Source organism: Sebastes umbrosus, chromosome 16, assembly GCF_015220745.1.
Source record: "Sebastes umbrosus isolate fSebUmb1 chromosome 16, fSebUmb1.pri, whole genome shotgun sequence".
In the NCBI taxonomy this organism is placed as follows: domain Eukaryota; kingdom Metazoa; phylum Chordata; class Actinopteri; order Perciformes; family Sebastidae; genus Sebastes; species Sebastes umbrosus.
Genome location: NC_051284.1, coordinates 10,448,012 through 10,466,737, shown reverse-complemented (window position 1 = coordinate 10,466,737; position 18,726 = coordinate 10,448,012). Strand labels below are relative to the sequence as shown.

Here is an 18,726-nt window from a genome sequence, read left to right as displayed (position 1 = left end):
CCTTCCCCGCTCCTGGAAGCAAAAGAAAGATCTCGCTACACCTATTATTTGCTCACTGTTCCTAACCATTAAGGCCCGAAGAAATAAATATCCCAAACCGCAGGGGTGGTGGTACACAGCGTCTTTTCCAGTAACCAGCAGGTGCCTTCTTCCCACAAACCTCCCCCCAACTCCGCCCCCGTCCCCACTGCCTCAACACAGAATACGGTTTATTGTCATAATGCAGCGGGGGAGAAAATATTCCTCCACTCATGGGCCATTTATTTTTCTAAATGCAGAACGGAACTTTTATTGAATTACGGCTGAAAGGCCGTAATGGCTCCCTCCTGTATGGGTCAGTGTAAATAAGGAAGAGTGAGCACACACAGAGTGGGCATTTTACTTCCCTTCATAGGTAGGTAAACAGGAAAGACGCTTGGCTGCTGAGTTTTAGAGGGGAGAGGGAGAGAGCGGAGCAGCGATGTTGGCCGAGCTTGTCCGTGATTCTGAGAAAAAACGTCTTCTACTTGCATCATCAGGGTGAATTAGAAGCACTGTCTGGGGCCTCTGTAAATAATTCGGTAGCTCCTGGTCGGCCCTGCTGGTCTATCTTGCGTCAGCAAAGACAGGGTGGAAATTTTTGTCTGAGCGGAAAAAAGCAAGGGCATTTCGCCCCGAGGCCATTGTGTGTCTCCGACAGTCATCAACTGGCCTAAGGAGGGGACATCGTGCTGTTATTAAATGTCAGACAATGTTCTTCTTTTTTCCTGTTTTTTAGCAGTGAGCTGCAGCTACATGCCTGAAGAGCAAACAGAGGCAGCGAGGTGGGAGAAGAGAAGAAAAGTGCCAGTAATAGACTAATGGCTATATTTTCTTTGTTTATATCTCAGTTTAGTTGAGGTATTTAGACTAATTAGCTCTGCTTTCACAGGAAAGCCTAAGTACAGAAGCCTTAGTAGGATTACCAACAGCTGTGTGTGCATATGTGTGTGTGTGTAGCCCACAAAGGGAGTTGGCCTCAAAGCTTCTAGATGTGGTTAAGGTGGGAACAGTGGTCAAAGAGCTTCCATCTCAGTCCTTCATTTACCCTCCCACAACAAAATTTGATTATATTACAGATGCTTTCATGTCCGTCCAATGACGCTTTGATGACTCAGTCCCGCATTCATTCATATCTAACATAAAAAGAACGTGAAGATGTCTCGCAAAGTAATTGACGACAGCGCGTCGTTGGTTGCCTCTAATACGTAGACATCTTGCGTGACCACTTGGAGGGAAACTGTCCTCATCCGCCGCCCATCACAAGCCTCAGACCTCAGAATGTGGTCGAGTTCCTCTTTGAAATCTGTCCAAACCTATTCAATACGCACTGCTGCGTTCCAGCGGATTTATCAGTTGGCCAATGTTTGCTCTGCTTCTAATCACTGAGGCCAAGTATGACGCGCCTGGATTGACCCCAGGGAGGAGGAACGCCGCGGTCGACGGCCTCAAGTCACTGCAGACGCCACAGAGTGTCATCTCTGTGGAAAGCGTAAAATCTCCCCTTTTATCTCTTCCTATCTGTCTGTCAGCGGTATTGAGGCAGACTCTATCAAATTATAAATTTGGTGGTCATGAGTTAGTGTGAGATTAATCGCTATTTGTGTGTGTGTGTGTGTCTGTGTGTGTGTGTGTGTGTGTGTGTGTCTGTGTGTGTGTGCATGCGTAGGCCACTATGTCTCCAGGTCATACATCTGGGAGTTATGGCGAGCCGTTAGCAGTCAGGAAAGCACCCAGCATCAGACATGCCACTGTTTTTCCCCTCCCCTGGCACTGATACACCTGTAGGCCCTTCCTTTTCAAAGACACCCATCTCCATTTACAAACATCAAAGTTGCCTTTTGAGAGAGCAATTCGCACCGAGGGCGAGCCTTTCATGTGATTTGTGGGGCATGGGCGTGGCCCGCGGGGGCCGACTTAAAGAGATGGACGCACCTGGCAGGTGTATGAGGCCGAGCACACGCAAATACATACGCAACAACACGCATGCTACCTTTTTGTTGACTTTACAGAGAGACTGCAATATCGCAGGAAAAATAACACAGCAAATGTCATTGTTTGTCTATTTGCATACTTTGTACAGTCTGTGTGCCAAATGCAAATAGAATCAACCCGCCAACTCCAACATGCACCCCCGACTACCTACCCCCCCCCCCCCACGCCCGCCATTCTCCTCCCTTAGCTGTGTGAACACACCCAGCCGAGCAAATAGAGGCAACAAAACACGACAGCACTTGATTTGGGTGGATGTGTGGGCCTATGGGTGGGAAGGTGTGCAAGCTCTATCTGAATGCATGCAGGTATTGCATGTATAATTGTGTCAGCGGTTATAGGGTGTATTCATGTGTATCATTTTCAAGTCTCATCAGACAAATTGCAATCTCTGACATCACTAGTACAGGCCTCCACATCCTCAACATTCAAACAACTGTCTCTCCTTTTGTTTCGCCAACCTTCTAAACCCTCAGGTGGAAACAATTTAGATTTTCAGAAAAAATATTAGAATAAATAATAAATATCCAGCAGAATAATTTGCTGGATGTCTTAGAACAGTTTGACTTAATTCTAACTTGGTTAAAAAATAAATAAATTCTGAATTGCCTAATCAGATTCAGCTGCAAAATTGTTCCTTAAAACTTCAGCGTCACACACAGACTTGAGCTTTGAGTGTTGATTTTCACACACAGATAGCAGCTTTGAGTCTTTCCCCAGATATTCACAAAAACAATTCTTACATCAGTTTCGAAATCATTTATGCACAAGTTTTATTTACACCCTCTCAATTCTTTTTACTATATCTTAAGATCTACACATCTGTAACGGATATATCTCTATATTTGAACAATTCACACATTCACAAACTTCCTTCGCACAAACAAATACTTAAATTATTGTTTCAGGGTATAAAAGGACACGCATGCCCCCCCCCCCCCCCCCCCTCCTCCTTCCCCCCACACTCTGAAAATTATTTCTGAATATCAATTCGCAAGCTCAAAAATATTTCCGACCCTTTTTCTGATCTATGTCGGCCCCGCTTGACCTGCGGTGAGTTCATCTTTTCTTCATAGGGACTGATTCAGGTCGAGAGATACGGAAATACAAAAAGCCCCTCCTCCCCCCCTCGTGGGTAAATAGGCAGCGGCTGATGTCATATGTAAGTGAGGGAGTGAGAAGAGCACCAAAAATATAGCTGCGGGATTAATTGGTGAGCATAACCCCTGCTGCAGGGTGCACCAAATGTGTGAGCGCTGGCGAGGAAGCAGCGACAAAACAGGGAGGGTCTTGACACTTAAGTCATCTGCTTTCCTTTCTTCTGTCGTTTTAGCTTCAGTGTGATCTTGTTGTTGGATGTGTGATGTGTTAAAGCTGCCGCACAGGCAGAAAATGGAGGGAGAGTTTTCAGTTGCAACAGTCGTGCTTTCAGTTTGGCTTCAGCAGAAGTTTGATAATATAGTATGACAGATACATCAGGGGGTGGCGGCGGAGGGGGGGGGGGAGGTGATGACGAATGCCGGATGTGCGATGAGGAAATCAGCCGCAAGGGAGACAAAAATACTTGGCTGAACATTTAGCCTACTTTCTGTTGAGGAACAGAATGCCGTCTGTGTATGTTCGTATCATTTACATGTGTGTTTGTGTGTGTGCGAGAGCATGTTGAAAATACTTTACGCATCCGTGCCCATGTGTGCGTCTACCTTACGGCTCAAGTGTTTTCAGAAGGCACGGCGTCCTTTTGTTACATTGCCGCCGGCGAGCCGCCGCTGCAGTCCTGTCCGTCAGGTTCTCCCGACTGGATCAGTAAACATTAATAAAAACCACCTCCCTCTGCGCCAACTCCTGCCCCGGCTTCAGCTGGCAGCCATGCAAATGCAGGCCTTACACAAACAGCCTGTAAAAGGGCCCGGCCCCCACAGCCCTGCCAGCCTGCGGACAGGTGAGCGCAGCACGGCCAAGTCTGGCTTCAGGCTGTCTGCACTCTATGAATGATAACGCTGAGTTGCAAACACTGATGTGCGGGCATTGCTGATGTAAAATTTTTAAAAAATGCAATCAAAGCAGCGTTGGAATATATATCCGTCTCTGAGGATGAGATTTGTAAGGGAAAAAAACGCTCTTAGTTTTATGTGTTGGCAAAAGTGCCTCCCTGCTTTGGCTCTAAACGTCGTACAGTCGACATAATGTGGTGCCTTGTGGTTAGAAAAGAATCTGATTAGTTTTATGGCCCTAATAATGTCTGAATGGTAATGTGTGTGTTCCTGTGCTGAGACATGACTGATATTATACTCTTAGAATATGCTTCTTGTTTAAATATGAGAGGTCCTTTTTATCTCATCTCGTGAGTGATTCTTCTATTTTGAGGCTTCAACACGCCGAATTGGCCTGAAAAAACTCATCTCCGCCTCAGATCTGACAAACCCAATATAAAATGTGCTGCGCTTCAAAAGGCTTATTCTATTAACTGTGATCAGCTGTTTGAGTTTCCTGGTTGACGCTGGATCTGTTTTCACTGCCGAGTAACTGGATGCATTATTCATATCGCAGATAAGCTTTGACTCCGAACCATTTGCACAAATCAAACCATCTCTGGTTTCCAGGGGGGTTAAAGCTGAAGGAGGTTCTAGTTTATTGAAATCATATTCGTGTGCATTTAAAAAAAAAAAAAAAAAAAAAAAGACAGCCTTTGCAGAAGTTTATTTTCTGTCATTCTGTGAATTCTCTCTCAGCACCGAGTTTAATGGAGCCCCTTAAATTCCTCCTGCCCTATATTAAACAGTGTCACTTTATAGCACCCCAGCGCCAGTGTAAAAGTAGCACGGCCACTCTGACGCCTCGGCCGGGGCTGCGACATGTTGACAGACAGACGGGAGACAACTTTAATGTAAACAGTTGTTTCAAGCTGAGACGCCTCGCAGATGCACGACATGTGCATTTATGCACAGACACACACGCGCACGCTTTTTTTTTTTTCTTTCCGATCAAATTGAAACCATCCACACACACACACATACAGTGTTTATAATTATCTCCCCCCTTTGCAGTCACTGTTCTCTTTAAAGCCTCTGCAAATAGCATCCAGCCCTGCAGGGTGGGGTTGGGGGGTGGGGGGGTCGATGATGCCCCTCTCTCTGTGCCCCTCGGCTCCCTCTCTGCCAGCCCCCTTCATGTGGCACTTGCTACCACTCTCTCTTCCCCTGCATGTGGTCTGTTTTGACTGGGCTAAATCCACCCTGTCCCAAATACCCCCCCCCTCCACTCCACAGACAGGAGCACAAAACCCCAGCTCTAAAGAGACCTCTAAAACCCTGCACTTTATAAACACCATCCCTCCAATAGGTACATCATGAAATCCTACCCATCTCTCTCATCTATCCCACCTCGAGCTCATGAAAAAAAAAAGACACGCACACATAGTCCCCCCCCCGACTCATGTGAGTAACCCTACTCTCCTCCATCCCTCACACCATAGCAGCATTAAACCACATGAGAATGCAGCTGCGGCTGAGCGGTGGCGCTAACAGCTTTAGCACGCCCGGGGCCTCCCTGCCAGGCCTTCCCTAACAGTGGCCGGAGTCTGCCCTGCATGTGTTAAATCAACGAGCCACTTATGTGGTCGGTCAGGTAGTACCACGACCCCTCTGACCAGCACTGGGGAAAGGTAGGGGGGGTGAGGAGGAGGAGGAGGAGGAGGAGGAGGAGGAGGAGGAGGGAGCTGAGCTGAGCCACCTGCGGCTTGGAGACTCACTCAGCTCCTCTTAGTGGTCTCGGGTTATGCTTTAATATGCTTTACAGTTTCCTCTGACTGGGCCCGTCCCTGTGCCCCTGCTCCACACCCACACACACACACACAAACCTGCACTGCTATACTTGTGAGGACAATGCAATGCCCTACATTCATTCTCTGGAGGCTTACCATAACCACTACATGCCTAACCCCAACTTTAACCTAGTCTTAATTCTAATCTTAACCCCAAAAACCAAGTCTTAACCCCAATTTTGGCACACATGTGATCGTGTGAACAGATTTTTCACCTCCTCATGATGAATACATAGCACACACACACACACACACACACTCTATCAGCTCACACAGTGTTAGATTTTCATATATCACCTGCATATGACTCATGCAGTTCTTTTAGATAGCGACACCCCCCCCACACACACACATACACACATACACTTTCAGAACCAGGAATAGCTGCTTCTAACTGGGTGGCTCTGCAACCTTCACAGCACACCACAATGCATTTTAGCAACAACAATAGTAGCGTTGGTGTGTGTTTGCTTCTGTGTGTGTGCGAGTGTGTGTACTCACTGCGTGGTTCTCGTGGTCCATCCACGGTGACTTTGATAGCACGGTGGTAGGTGGCCACTTGTGGAGGTCCGGTGAACACGGTGATGGTCAGAGTGAAGCTCTTTCCTGCAGCACAGCAACAAATACAAATGTTGACCAAATTACAGATTTCTTAAGGCACTTTGTATGAGACACACAAGGACATGAGGGAGACAGAGCTCTTACACCTCATAACAACAATTATATTGTACATAAATTAAGGAAATTAAGGTAATAAACATTATACACATTATAAAACATGTACAACTAACATTCAGAATTGTGCCACAACGTCTTATGTAATTATCCATGAAAATCCAAATTATTAACAGATAGATCAAACTAAACCTGCTTTATGTTGCACAATAAAAAATATATAATAATAAATAATCTGTGCAAGGTTGAAAGCTGTCAATCTCATTTTCAACACAAGTACGAGTGTTGTCCATGAGATGTATTATTATGTTCAACCTCAAATCATCACCTCATCTTTTTTTTGTCCCTCTGCAGCCTTAGAATTAAGGATGAGAATAAAGAGGCATGCAGGGACCACCTCCTTTTTAATGGAGGATATGATTTAGATTATTGAGAAGAATGTGTTCCAGATTGTCCGAAAAAAGGGTTTATGGTTTTATTGTTCAACAAGGCAGGATCTTGCTCGCATCTGTGCGTAAAAGTCCGAGCACAATGAGGAGGAGAGGCTGCAGCGGGTCTGAGAGAGGCTGCTGTTGTTAACAAAAGAAGAGACTGCGTGGGAGGAAAAGGAGGAAAAAAAGAGGGATCCTTGGGTGGGGTAATTGACTAGAGAATTAAATGTATAAGCTATTTCTTTCTCTTTTTTTTTTTTTTAATTTGGAGACCCATTTTCACCATTCATCAAAATCAGAGCTATTTAACATTAAATATAAATGAACAGAAGAGGCTCTGAGGGGGAGTGAGAGAAATGCATCCTCTTGGCTGAACAATCAAAATGTATTTTTTATTCCAGGACATTTTATGAATCATGCCTGGAAATTTGAGAGATTTTTGATATAGTCGCACAAAAAAAATGTTGCTCAAAAAAGGCCCATGCATTAACCACAACATCCCAGGCCTGTTGATGCGTAATTTCGTTTTTTTTATACTGCTTTTTGGTGTGCGGGGGGGATTGTTGTGACAAATCGCATCCAGGACGTGAATTGCGAGGTGTTTTTTTTTTCATCCATCCATCCATCCATCCATCCCTCACATTTAACACCACGTGGATAATTATTTATATTCCCCTGGATTAAGAAAATGACAGTCACACATCAGGACCGTTCACCGTGACGCAGGCCAGATGTTTCGGATAACAGCCATGGATGTCAGTTGGCCCAGTTTCGTCGTACTCATACATAACTGATTCCACATCTGCACTGTTTTTTATATATCTTTATAATAGACAACCGAGATCAGACAGATATTTTTAAAAAGCTATATTTTAAAGAATGTGTGCAACACATTTGGTGACCAAGCCATTTCATGTTATTGTTGCCTTAACTATAAACTTACTTGTTACTTAATTAAACTACTGTATAGGGCTGCTGTGGGTAAAACAAGAGCTTCGTCTGTGCAACAGGATCCACTTTAATGTCTCAACTCCAGCTTAGGACAATTGAACACCCATAACCAAAAAAGGTGGCACATCACTTCTTACTCCATATCACTCCGCCAATCTTAATCATCTCTCACCTTACAAGCACGTATACGGTGCGCCAAATTATATAGTTGCAGATCTAACTTTAAAGGAGCAGAATACAATATGTATACTGTATAAAATAAATCTTTACGAAAATAAATCTAATCTTAAAATCTCCCCCCCCTCTTCAGATGAAATGTCCTCATTTCAGAGTTTATGAAAAATAAATCTAATCTTAACATTATTTTCACATTCAGTCAAAAAGAAAATATGATCCATCATATTATTAGAATTCCAAATGTTGCTGCAAATGGCACATCACAATCACCATTATTTCTGTGTGCAGGCCTGTGTGTGTGTGTATGTGTGTGTGTGTGTGAGAGAGAGAGACAGTTTGAGCTCACCTCGTCCGCTTCTGCCCACGAAGCGCAGGTCGTTGAAGCGAGCCACCTGGTTCTTCATCACGGCGGAGGCGTTCCTCAGCTCGGCCGAATAGTTCTCATCGTTCCCGGCCATCACGGTGACCAGAGTACCGTCGGGGACATCACCGAGAGCCACGACCTGCAGCAGGACAAAGACAAGACAGGACAGGAGAGGACAGGTCACTCTGGGTCACCAAAAACCAAATGTATGTCCACACATCACGCGCGCAAAACCGCATCCGACTGCCCATAATAATAATAAGCAGGAATGTCTTTTCACCATTTCATCCAGCATGTCAGCAATAAAACATGACAGAAAATAATAATATAGCTGGGAGATTTCATTAAGAAGACAACCCTCCATTGTAGATTAATTACATTTAAATATATTATAAAATGTGTTTTAGAACATGCGTTTCATTATCTCTACTGTCTATTATTGTTATTTATTTCCTCATCGGATCTGATACCAAGTACATGATTTAGAAAATGTAATACTGACACAAGGCACAAATATTTACCTATAAAGCACCAAAATATATAATATATAACAGAAAAAAATATTATAATAAAATATGGATTTATTTGCTTAGACGTCTTGTGATTTCAGACCTCTCATCTGTAATATTTTTTCTGGCCCGATTAATAAGAATGTTATTATTCGGGATGGAGTCGTTTTTGAAGCCAATAAAACCAGATCTTATCTATACTTTTAAAATAATTTAATATCTTACACAAATTAAAAAAAACTAAAGAGCACAACTTCCAGAGTTCATTCTTATTTATAATAAATAAATGCATTTAATTAGCTTCCATGAAAATGTGTCTTGTTGGTCTTGAATCATTTTCTTTTTTTCAAAGTATTTTTTCTCATGCACAAAAATGATATAAAAAATATAAATAAATACAAAAAAATATAATAAATATATACAAAATATAATAAATAAATACAAAATATAATAAATAAATACTAAAAAATATAATAAAGTAAAAAATATTAGAAGCCATGTGTCTTGCCTTGAAAGCCACCGGGAGCGTCTTGTTGCACCTCCAGTGAGACGGGAGGACTGAGCAGAGGAAGTTGGGGCTGTCGGTCCGGACCAGCTCTCCGGCGTGGTCCGCCAGCACGTCCACCACGTTCCTGGAGTCCGACCTGGACCTGAGGGGCCCCGGCGTGGCCATGGACCCGTTGCCGTCTCCGACTCCGAGCTTGCTGCAGGGGAAGGACGTGGAGGGCGGCGTGAACCGTCTGGTTGTGGGCGGCTCTACGGGAATATGCATCACAACAACAGCTTGGGTCAGTGCCACCTGACTGTGAGCTTTTGGGAGAAAACCAGTTTTGTTTTTTTTCGATTATTTCTTTTTTTTTTCCCTCCTCCCAGACGCTTGGATGGTTCTCAGGAGTCCAGAGTGTGTTTGTGCGCGTAAAAAGGATGGAGATGGAGGCGTGCTAAAGAAGTGAAGAGAGCCTTAAAACAGAAACAATCAACTCTGATGACTGCGTGTTAGATCATCTGCACAGGATGTGTCAGAACATCAGGGTTTTGCTCTGGTTTGGACTAACTTCAGCAAAAAAAACAAACACGTACAAACAAAAAGTCTCACAGTGCTGAACTTGTGTCCTGTATCTGCGCTCTTATCTGTCGCACTTGATGGACAGTTTGTGTGGACAATAATATATCAACACCACAAACTATACTTTGAGCTCTCACTTTGAAATCTCAAATGATAAATAAAATATTGCCGATCAGTGACAACAGTCTGTTGTTGGCAGGTAATCCAGCCCACGATGCAGAAAGTTAGACAATCCAGCTGACTGTCTCTCTCTCGGGTTTAACTTTTTTTTTTTAAAAAAAAAGACTAAACTTGTGCCAAAACGCTTCTTCAGATCTCACCAGACTCCGCTGGATAAAACGCGTAAAAGTCTCAAACCCGAATATCTACAGTCAAAAACATCAGTGTCCTTTTTCTTGCGTAAAAAGTTCTTGCAACTTTATCCTCGTTGCGGATCTCCTCTCCACACACACACAAACACACACACACACAGAAGAACAACGTTATTCTGGTAGAAGAGGAACCGTTCCGTCGCTTCCAGCTGGATTTCCTTTAAAGTTTATCCTTTTTGAGCGCAGCTGGTTTACAGAGGACGCGACAAGGAGCCGTGAGGCTGAACTGAGTGCTGCGATATTATTTTACCCCGAGTCATTTTAGTGTTTTAGTGGTTGGGAGTGTGGAGATGATTTCCTCCAATGAATGTGCTGGGTTGGGCTTTCAGCAGACCAATCAAACTCTCCCCTCTGCTCCTTCTTCATCACACACACACACACACACACACACACACGCACACACACGAGCTGAATTATCGATACATATCTGTACTTTTCTCTCTTTGCTTGGTGTTTTTTTTATACAGTATATAGAAAAATATAATATAATATAAAGAGAAATAAGGAGACAGTATGTTAAAAAAAAAAAAGGTGCGTAAAAATGAATTATTTTGGACATTTTAAACATAAGCATAAGTTGGTATTAGATGAAGAAAAACTATTGAATATGATGAATTTAAACATGTAAAAATGATTTTTTTTTTTTTTAGGTTTAGTGGAATTATAAGTCTTACATGGAGCCAGTTTCATTTATGACATATCTTATAAGCTGAAATATCTGCACATTTATCCGTGTCACATCATAACCTCCTCTGACCTACTTGAGCTGTTTATAATTTCTCTAATGAAGCATTTAGACTGCAGAGAGAGAGAGAGAGGCCTGTGGTTTTTAACTCTCATTTATTCATTTCGAGAGAAGCTATTATATATCTGGCGGCCAAATTTGCACCTACTCTCACAGGTAAATATCACTTTCATAAAGTGAAATTATGGGTGGAAAAAAGATCCCTATCACTTTAATTGGCTGAACTGAATTAATAAGACAATTAAAGCAAACAGGCCAATGAGTTTTCTTCCACATCAAAAGACACAACAGACTAATAACTGTGTGTTTGTGTGTGTGTGTTTGTGTGTGTGTGTTTGCCAGAGGCTGAATTCATTAGGAACCTGAAATGTTGAGAGTTACATCAAATGATGGCACACCCTGCTGAAGCCATGCGTCATGCTGCTTTCTGACACTAGTTGGCGCATTTGCCTTTTCAATCAGCTCCGACAGTCTGAGGCAGACACTTCACATGTGGCTGCAGAGAAAAAGGAAACTTTTATCTGTGCTCTGAGATAGTCGCAAATCTGAATTAATTTAAGCCAAATCAGTTAAACGAAGTCTGTTTTTGTGAGGTGTTTACGTTGTTGAAAGAAGCACTGGTCACATTATTTTTACGCATATATAGGCCTACATTTGAGGTTTTGCCTTGAATGACAATAATCTTTATTATTGTTGAGAAATAAAATTATTATAAAAAGCACTGACATTTATTCGTTTAGTAACTGCGCACTGAAGCCACGTGATGAATTAGTGTGATATAAAAAAATACAACATTTAGAGAATATTCATTGGTTCATTGTTTTGTGTCTTTTACTGTATAGGCAGATAATCAAAAATCACTTAAAACATTATATATATAAGTTAACCATGTTGGGTCTGTAGTGACAGAGTTAATTATTATTATGAGAGATTTTGCGATATGACTGGTGCAGAAATTAATTGATTTATAGCCTAAATTCCTGGCAGATTTGATTAAAAATAAATAAAATGACCCCAAAAAACATGATACAATAACTACTGATTTAAATTGATTTATGTAAGCAGGAAATAGACAATAAAAGAAATATTGAAGAAGTCATGTGAATTTTCGTTGATGCGCATTTTTTAAAACGCATCCAATCAATCGACGTTTCATTTTAATAATAACACAATTTATTCGGGGAGTGCGCGCGCCACTGCGTGCGTGCCGCGGTTTTTAAGTTGTTTACTTGCACGAGAATAAATGAAGTGCAGTTAAGTGGCGCGAGGAGTCATCGGAGTGGCTTCACATTTTCCCTTAATCCTCCCCACCATCACACTAAATCAGAGTCAGAGGGAGAAAGAGATGCAAGAAGAGGGAAGATTACAAAAAGTTCAAAAGTAATTACAGAAAATATCCAAATAATGCTTGGATATTAGAGCTTATTTTCACAATTAGCTGTTTATGTGGGATCAAACGTGGCCACAGACCTCCCACTATCAGTGGTGGTGTGTCAATGCTGCATGAGGTATATATAGGAAAAGTAGAAAAAAATATATATAAAGTTTATACAAGTAAAACTGTATCTGAATCTCTGAGAATGTGTTGCTAAACATTACTTCTATAAATCAAAGCTACATAAAATATCTGTCTCTCAGTAGTTTCATTTTCAGAAAAAAAAAAAAAAATAGATTTCCACTTTTTGGGGTCACAGAAATATGAACCTATAAGCTTGCATAACGCTCTGACACAGTTTGCGGTTGCTTATTATTTTGGTGATCTAGGACAGTGGTTCGGTGGGGTGTGGTGACACACTTAAATAAAACTCACTATTTTACTCACTAGAAATTATACCAGAAATTCTGATGATAATGCCATATTATCATCGTCCTTTGAATTCAGTGAATTCAGCTTTATAAGCATCCCAGTGAAAGACGTTATGACTCGATGCCTAATGTGTTTTGGATGTTTTGAAAATGTAGGTAAACCCCAAATCACACCATCTTATTCCATAGTTGATCCCTCCATATATCCCTCAGTATAACAACAGCAGCTAAATCCCCACAATGCAAAAAAATCACCTCTGATCAGATCACCTATCATACCGCCTCTATTTTGAGTACAGCCTGACTGGGACAATGACAACGCCGGTGATATTTTAGTCGTCCTCCCGCCCGAGTTCATTATTAATACGTGACCACACGCCCAGCTATACCCTCCTCAGCCATAATGTGCACTCCGGGCGCCTGTCACATTTAGACCTCCACATTTCAACGTGCAGTTTCTACAGTTTCAGCCGCACAGGCATTGAGGACGGAGCCCGCCGTGCCCCTGAACGATTTTTAATGATCCGGGCGGGTCGAGCCTGAAATCAAGACAGAACTCGTGGAGGATATGTGAAACCCCCCGAATCCCACCTCAAATGGGCCTCAGCGTTATACGATTCTTACCATTGAAGGTTAAAATGAAAACGGATCCTTCAGATATAAATCAAGATATCACATCATTGTTTACTGACGGTTGATCTGCGAAAAACTTGTGACTGAGAGGTGGCCTTCATCCCTGTACTGTATTCCTCACCTGAATCATAACAAAAAAAAGGGGGCTCCCCGTGGTGTTAGAAAATGGTTTGTCGGCTATAAAAACACCACGAAGCAGCACCACGGTCAAACGGTTCTAAATGGGACCTGAACAAAATGTTCAAAATGAAGTTGAACTAATGTTTCTTTGGAGTTCTTACACAGAAGCACTTCCTGTTCTGTGTGTATAAAACCAAAGGAAACACCATTTAGTTTAGGTTTTATGTGTAATGAGTCACATTGTAAAGACTAATATGAGTATGATGCCCATTAGTAGAAGCCTTTGGGGGTGTGTAAACGTATACCTGACTCTAAATGCCACCCACACTGCTTTCAGTGCCACTTAAAAGTCACTTTGAAGACGGGGGACATCGTCACCGATACATGGAGATCTCTTTAAAGGTTTTCATCTTTTTTTTTTTACTGAATATGATCTATTAGCCTGTGTAAACTCCCGGGCTATTTTCAGATGTGCACATATAAGCCTCTGGATGGGTAGCTATTCATTTGGAAAAGGGGGCTATGGGGGCAATTAGAAATAGTTTGAGGTTCGGCGATGACATAAGACAAAGATTTCTATCTTTAGAGGAGCTGTGGCGGTCACACATTTCTGTACATTCACAAATTACAGGGCAAGCTTTGGCCCTCAACCCACCGAATGCATTCCTTCCGAAAAGTGTCTGCTCGAATTTCAGCCGGGGGTTTCTGCTCAGTGGAAATATGAGTGTTCTGAATGGACGACTTCTATGAAATGGAGTTTTATTCCTCTCGGATTAAATTAGCTCTACTTTGGGGCTCGGGGTATTTTTTTGTATGAATGATGAATTCTGCGGTGGCTGTGGAACGCCGGGCTTGTTTACCCTTCCCTCCTCTTTTTTTTGAGACGTAGCTCGCTATGAAATGGACTTTTTCTGCTTGATATGACAAGAGTGTCTGTGATTAGACTTCCAAGCATGATGTAAGTCACCAAAGCCATTTGTGCCAGTCCCCTCAAAGCCAACTCGTATTCTAGCGTCGGAGTGTTTATATACACAAGTATATGGAGAAACTTTTAAACAACAGTGAGTGGCTACAGACTGTTTGGGTTTTGGGCTCTCGCTTGCTCTGATGGCTGATTCCCTCTCAAATTTTGATTACATAATGTGTCAGCACATCACAATTGGTGGTCATTTTTGTCCATTTTGATGTTCAGACGAGAAAATAGGAAACACATTGAACCATTTTGATCATATAAATTTGTATGTTATTTTTTTTCTCCGCCAGTACTGTCTGTGTTAGTTTTCATGATCACTGGAATGCACGTGTATTCAAACTTTGTTTTAGCTCTTAATGACCCTAAATCACTTTATTTTTATTTAGATTTCTATAGTTTTCTTATATAATTTGCCCCTTGTGGTGCTTTATACACCCAGTAACTCACGAGCGCCAGAACTCGATTCCAGATCCTTGAAGGCGTTTAGAGTATATTATCCTAAACATGATGTAGAGGACGGTGACATTTCCAAACCCAGCAGCTAATTACTACGTAAGCGCGATGAGTTGAGATGCAGCAGTCACCAGAGGAGACAATGAGCACATCCATCTCATGCATCTTTAATATTCTGCTTACATTTTATAAAAGGTGCAGAGCGGAGCCAAGGGCTTATAAAAGCCCTCTGAATCAATTGAGCAGCATAATGGCTGTTGGGGGACGACTCCAACTGCATTTTTATATCTGTCTGCTGAATGGACTTCTTAAAGACTCCATTCATTTTTCAAACATACCAAGCTATGTGTTTGTCTATCTGACACTCCATTTCATATTGAATACATTATGGGATGAGTTTGGTAGCGGTGCTGCTTTGATGTTCTCCGATCCTCTAGAGCAGTGGCGGAAAGTAACAAAGTACATTTAACACCATTTCCATGATGAACCTATAAAATACAACACAATCTCTTGTAATCTTATTAAATATTAAACTAGGGCCTTCCAATCTTACAAAAAAGTAGTGTCTATGACTTTAGATATCAATGAGTTGTTAGCAGTTCCATCAAAGGAAGATTTCCCCTCTAAATTTCTCAGATTGTTTAATATAAATAACTGCTCCATGCATAGGTAAGAGTATCCAACATTTATTTAAAAAGCAAAGACAAAACAATAGTTTAAGAATAATGCATACAAATGTCTATAACAAAATTCAGTATTTTCCTCTTTCATAACACAATCTTTGTCTGACAAATTCAAAGTTTAACTCACCATTGATAAAATGCACACTTTCTCAATTCAGGAAACTCCTGAGTTTTACTGCTACAGCCTTACTTGGTCTGGTATGACTTAGCTGACTTTAGGTATTCATGTGTAACTGACATAACTGACTCAGTTATGTCCGCTGACTTTATGACTCTTCTCTACTTGTGCTACTGATACAATACGATTTACCATTTATTAGCACTAGGCCGACTGCTTGGCCCCCAGAGGTGCTACTTATAGCGTTGTCGAGAACCGCAGTATGGCTGCTCGCACCCTCCAAGTGTGAAGTTGATTTGATGAATGGTTCTCAAGATATGCAAAGGACAATCATTCATACAGTACACAGACAGACAGAGATTCCTTCCTTTACAGTTAGATGATGATGATGATGCTGTTACAGCGTCACCTAATGGCCCAATGGTGCCAAATTTTTCATGGTCCCTCAGACATCCTATCTACACATGTCTACCAATGGTTGTTGTAATAGCACAAAGCGTTCAGGAGATATGACATTGCCTACAGCATCTGAGAAAACTTTGAGGGCCAGCTACAGCAAAAAGTAACTGTTTCCAGCTTGGTCCAGAGATGTTCTGTACCAAATTTGCTGACAATTTCTCAGAATTTGTAGGAGGAGCAGCAAAAAAAAAATCTGATTTGGACAAAATTCTAAATGGCTAGACTCAAATGTGCGTGGCTTATATGGATAGATTCGTCTGGACCCACAAAATCCTTTACATTTTTTGTTTTTTTTTGTTTTTGAGATTTAAGGTTCAACAGTTACAGGCCAAAACGTAAAGTCCATAGTTATAGCGCCACCATCTGGCCAAATTGCACCACATTCGACACTGCACTCCCTTGGCTCCTGAGCAATACTCCCGCCAATTGTGAAGTAGATCAGATGAACGGTTCTCGAGATATGCGAAGGATGTACAGACAGACGGCGATTCCTCGCTTTATAGTTAGATCATTCTTGTTGTCGGCACCACATTTGTGCCTACAGTGGCTGCTGTTAAGCAAAAGTTACCCACTTTAAGCACTGTACATTTTGCAGATCATTCTTTTGCACTTTTACTTATGTAGGATGTTAAATGCATGACTTTTACTTGTAATGCTGTATTTTATACATTGTGGTATTGTTACTTTTACTTTAGAATCTGACTACTTCGTCCACCATAGCTCTAGAGGAGGCTGTGTGTGTGTGTGCATATCTGACTGCCTCTGTTTTTAATACAGAGACACTGATGGGTTCACTGTGATCGGCGTTCGGAGGGGGTTGAACGTGGTCAGGCCCCCTCCCTGTCCTTTCAGTGGCAGTTCAATGGCACCCACCACACCCCAGGCAGGCAGGGGGGAACTCGGCGTAAACCCCGGTGTCACGGTCGCTCCGCCCTCACATCATCCGTCGGGTACACTCACCCAACGATGACAGTCAGCAGTCTGTGATGTGGTTCCCGGGCCTGTTTATTCTTTGGAAACCCACTAAAAGTAGCATTGGATGGTAAGCTCACCAAAAGGCCCCAGTGCTATTATAGGAGCACTTTGGGTCGAGTTTTGATCTGGTGGGTTTGTAAATAGGGCCCTGCCTTGCTGCGGGGCACCACTTTTGGGCTACATTGTTTAGTGTGACCTGAAGGAAGCTTTTTGATATTGAGAGTGATTTGTAACCTGAAAATGTAAAGTCCAAAATTGATATGACTTTGTGGCGTTTTAGGGGTTGTGTACTCCACGAGGACATCATCAGTGTATGTTTTTCATAATGTTGATGATGACGGACGAAAGGCCTACAAAATGTATCCCAGCTCTACTTTCCTTCATTTCACTGAAGGACAGATTGTATGTTTTTTTTCCAGGGTCTTTATTTACCCCTGAAAGTCAGTATAACTTTAAAATCTAAATGAGTCCCATAAATACATCAACTCCCCCATTTTTTTTTTTCAGTTGTGGTTTTTAGTGTGAGCTATAATCATTTCTCATCCCTCTTTGTCTCCGTGTCTCTCTGTCTATTTGTGTGTAACGACACGCACACACACACAAATCCACATACACACACATACACACAAACGTGCTGTGTTTCTCCTTTTTCTAGCGAGAGCTTCTGATGCAAGGACGGCAATCTGTAATCTGTAGTAATTGCATGTTGCAGAAAAACATTTTTCCGCTGTGGTAATCGCTGCAATATGTGCAGTTGCGTTGCCAAAGTGACAGCACCCCCAACCCCCCCTACAGACACACACACACACACACACACACACACAAGAGTATCCTGACTCACTCTGACTCTGCCAAATGTGTCCAGCTAGGAGACTGCTTCTCTCAGGATGGCTGAGAGACAAAGACATACAGACAAGCAGCTATAGTATTGTGACAAACTTGCAACTTGGTAAGCACACACACACACACACACACACACACACACGCACACACACACACACACACACACACACACACACACACCTGTGGTGCTGTCATGTTGCATTCACCTTCTGCAAAAGATTTACAGTTCCTGCCAGTGACAGTTTAACTGCCATGCAGCCCCGGTGCCAGAGCCCTGCCAGAGCCCAGCTGCCACACACAGATCAGCAGACGAGTCTTTCACAGGAGCCGCATCGGCTCGCTCTCCCTGCTCCTTTTTTTTTAACAGCTATCACACTGCGCAATAATGAAATTAATACTAATCCTCTAATACTACTTGTAAATACATCTTGGAGAATTGAGTCATTTGTCAGAGTCCCTGCTGATTAGTGGAAGTTGTAGCCACATTAAATGTAGGGAGTGTAGCGACGGTCTGTGGCGCAACCGTTGATGCATATTTATC

At 42.2% G+C, this 18,726-nt stretch overlaps 1 protein-coding gene across 5 annotated transcripts in view; it reads right to left on the bottom strand.

The window, feature by feature from the left end:
- The window catches only part of runx3 (RUNX family transcription factor 3), a 53,564-nt gene that overhangs the window by 22,110 nt on the left and 12,728 nt on the right, over nt 1-18,726 (bottom strand). For all 5 annotated transcript variants that reach the window (XM_037796363.1, XM_037796362.1, XM_037796361.1 and 2 more), the window contains 3 exons: nt 9,449-9,696; nt 8,414-8,570; nt 6,335-6,439 (listed from right to left, as the gene is read on the bottom strand). In XM_037796363.1, the coding sequence (XP_037652291.1) occupies nt 6,335-6,439; nt 8,414-8,570; nt 9,449-9,696 (510 nt within the window). The remainder of the gene's footprint in view (nt 1-6,334; nt 6,440-8,413; nt 8,571-9,448; nt 9,697-18,726) is intronic.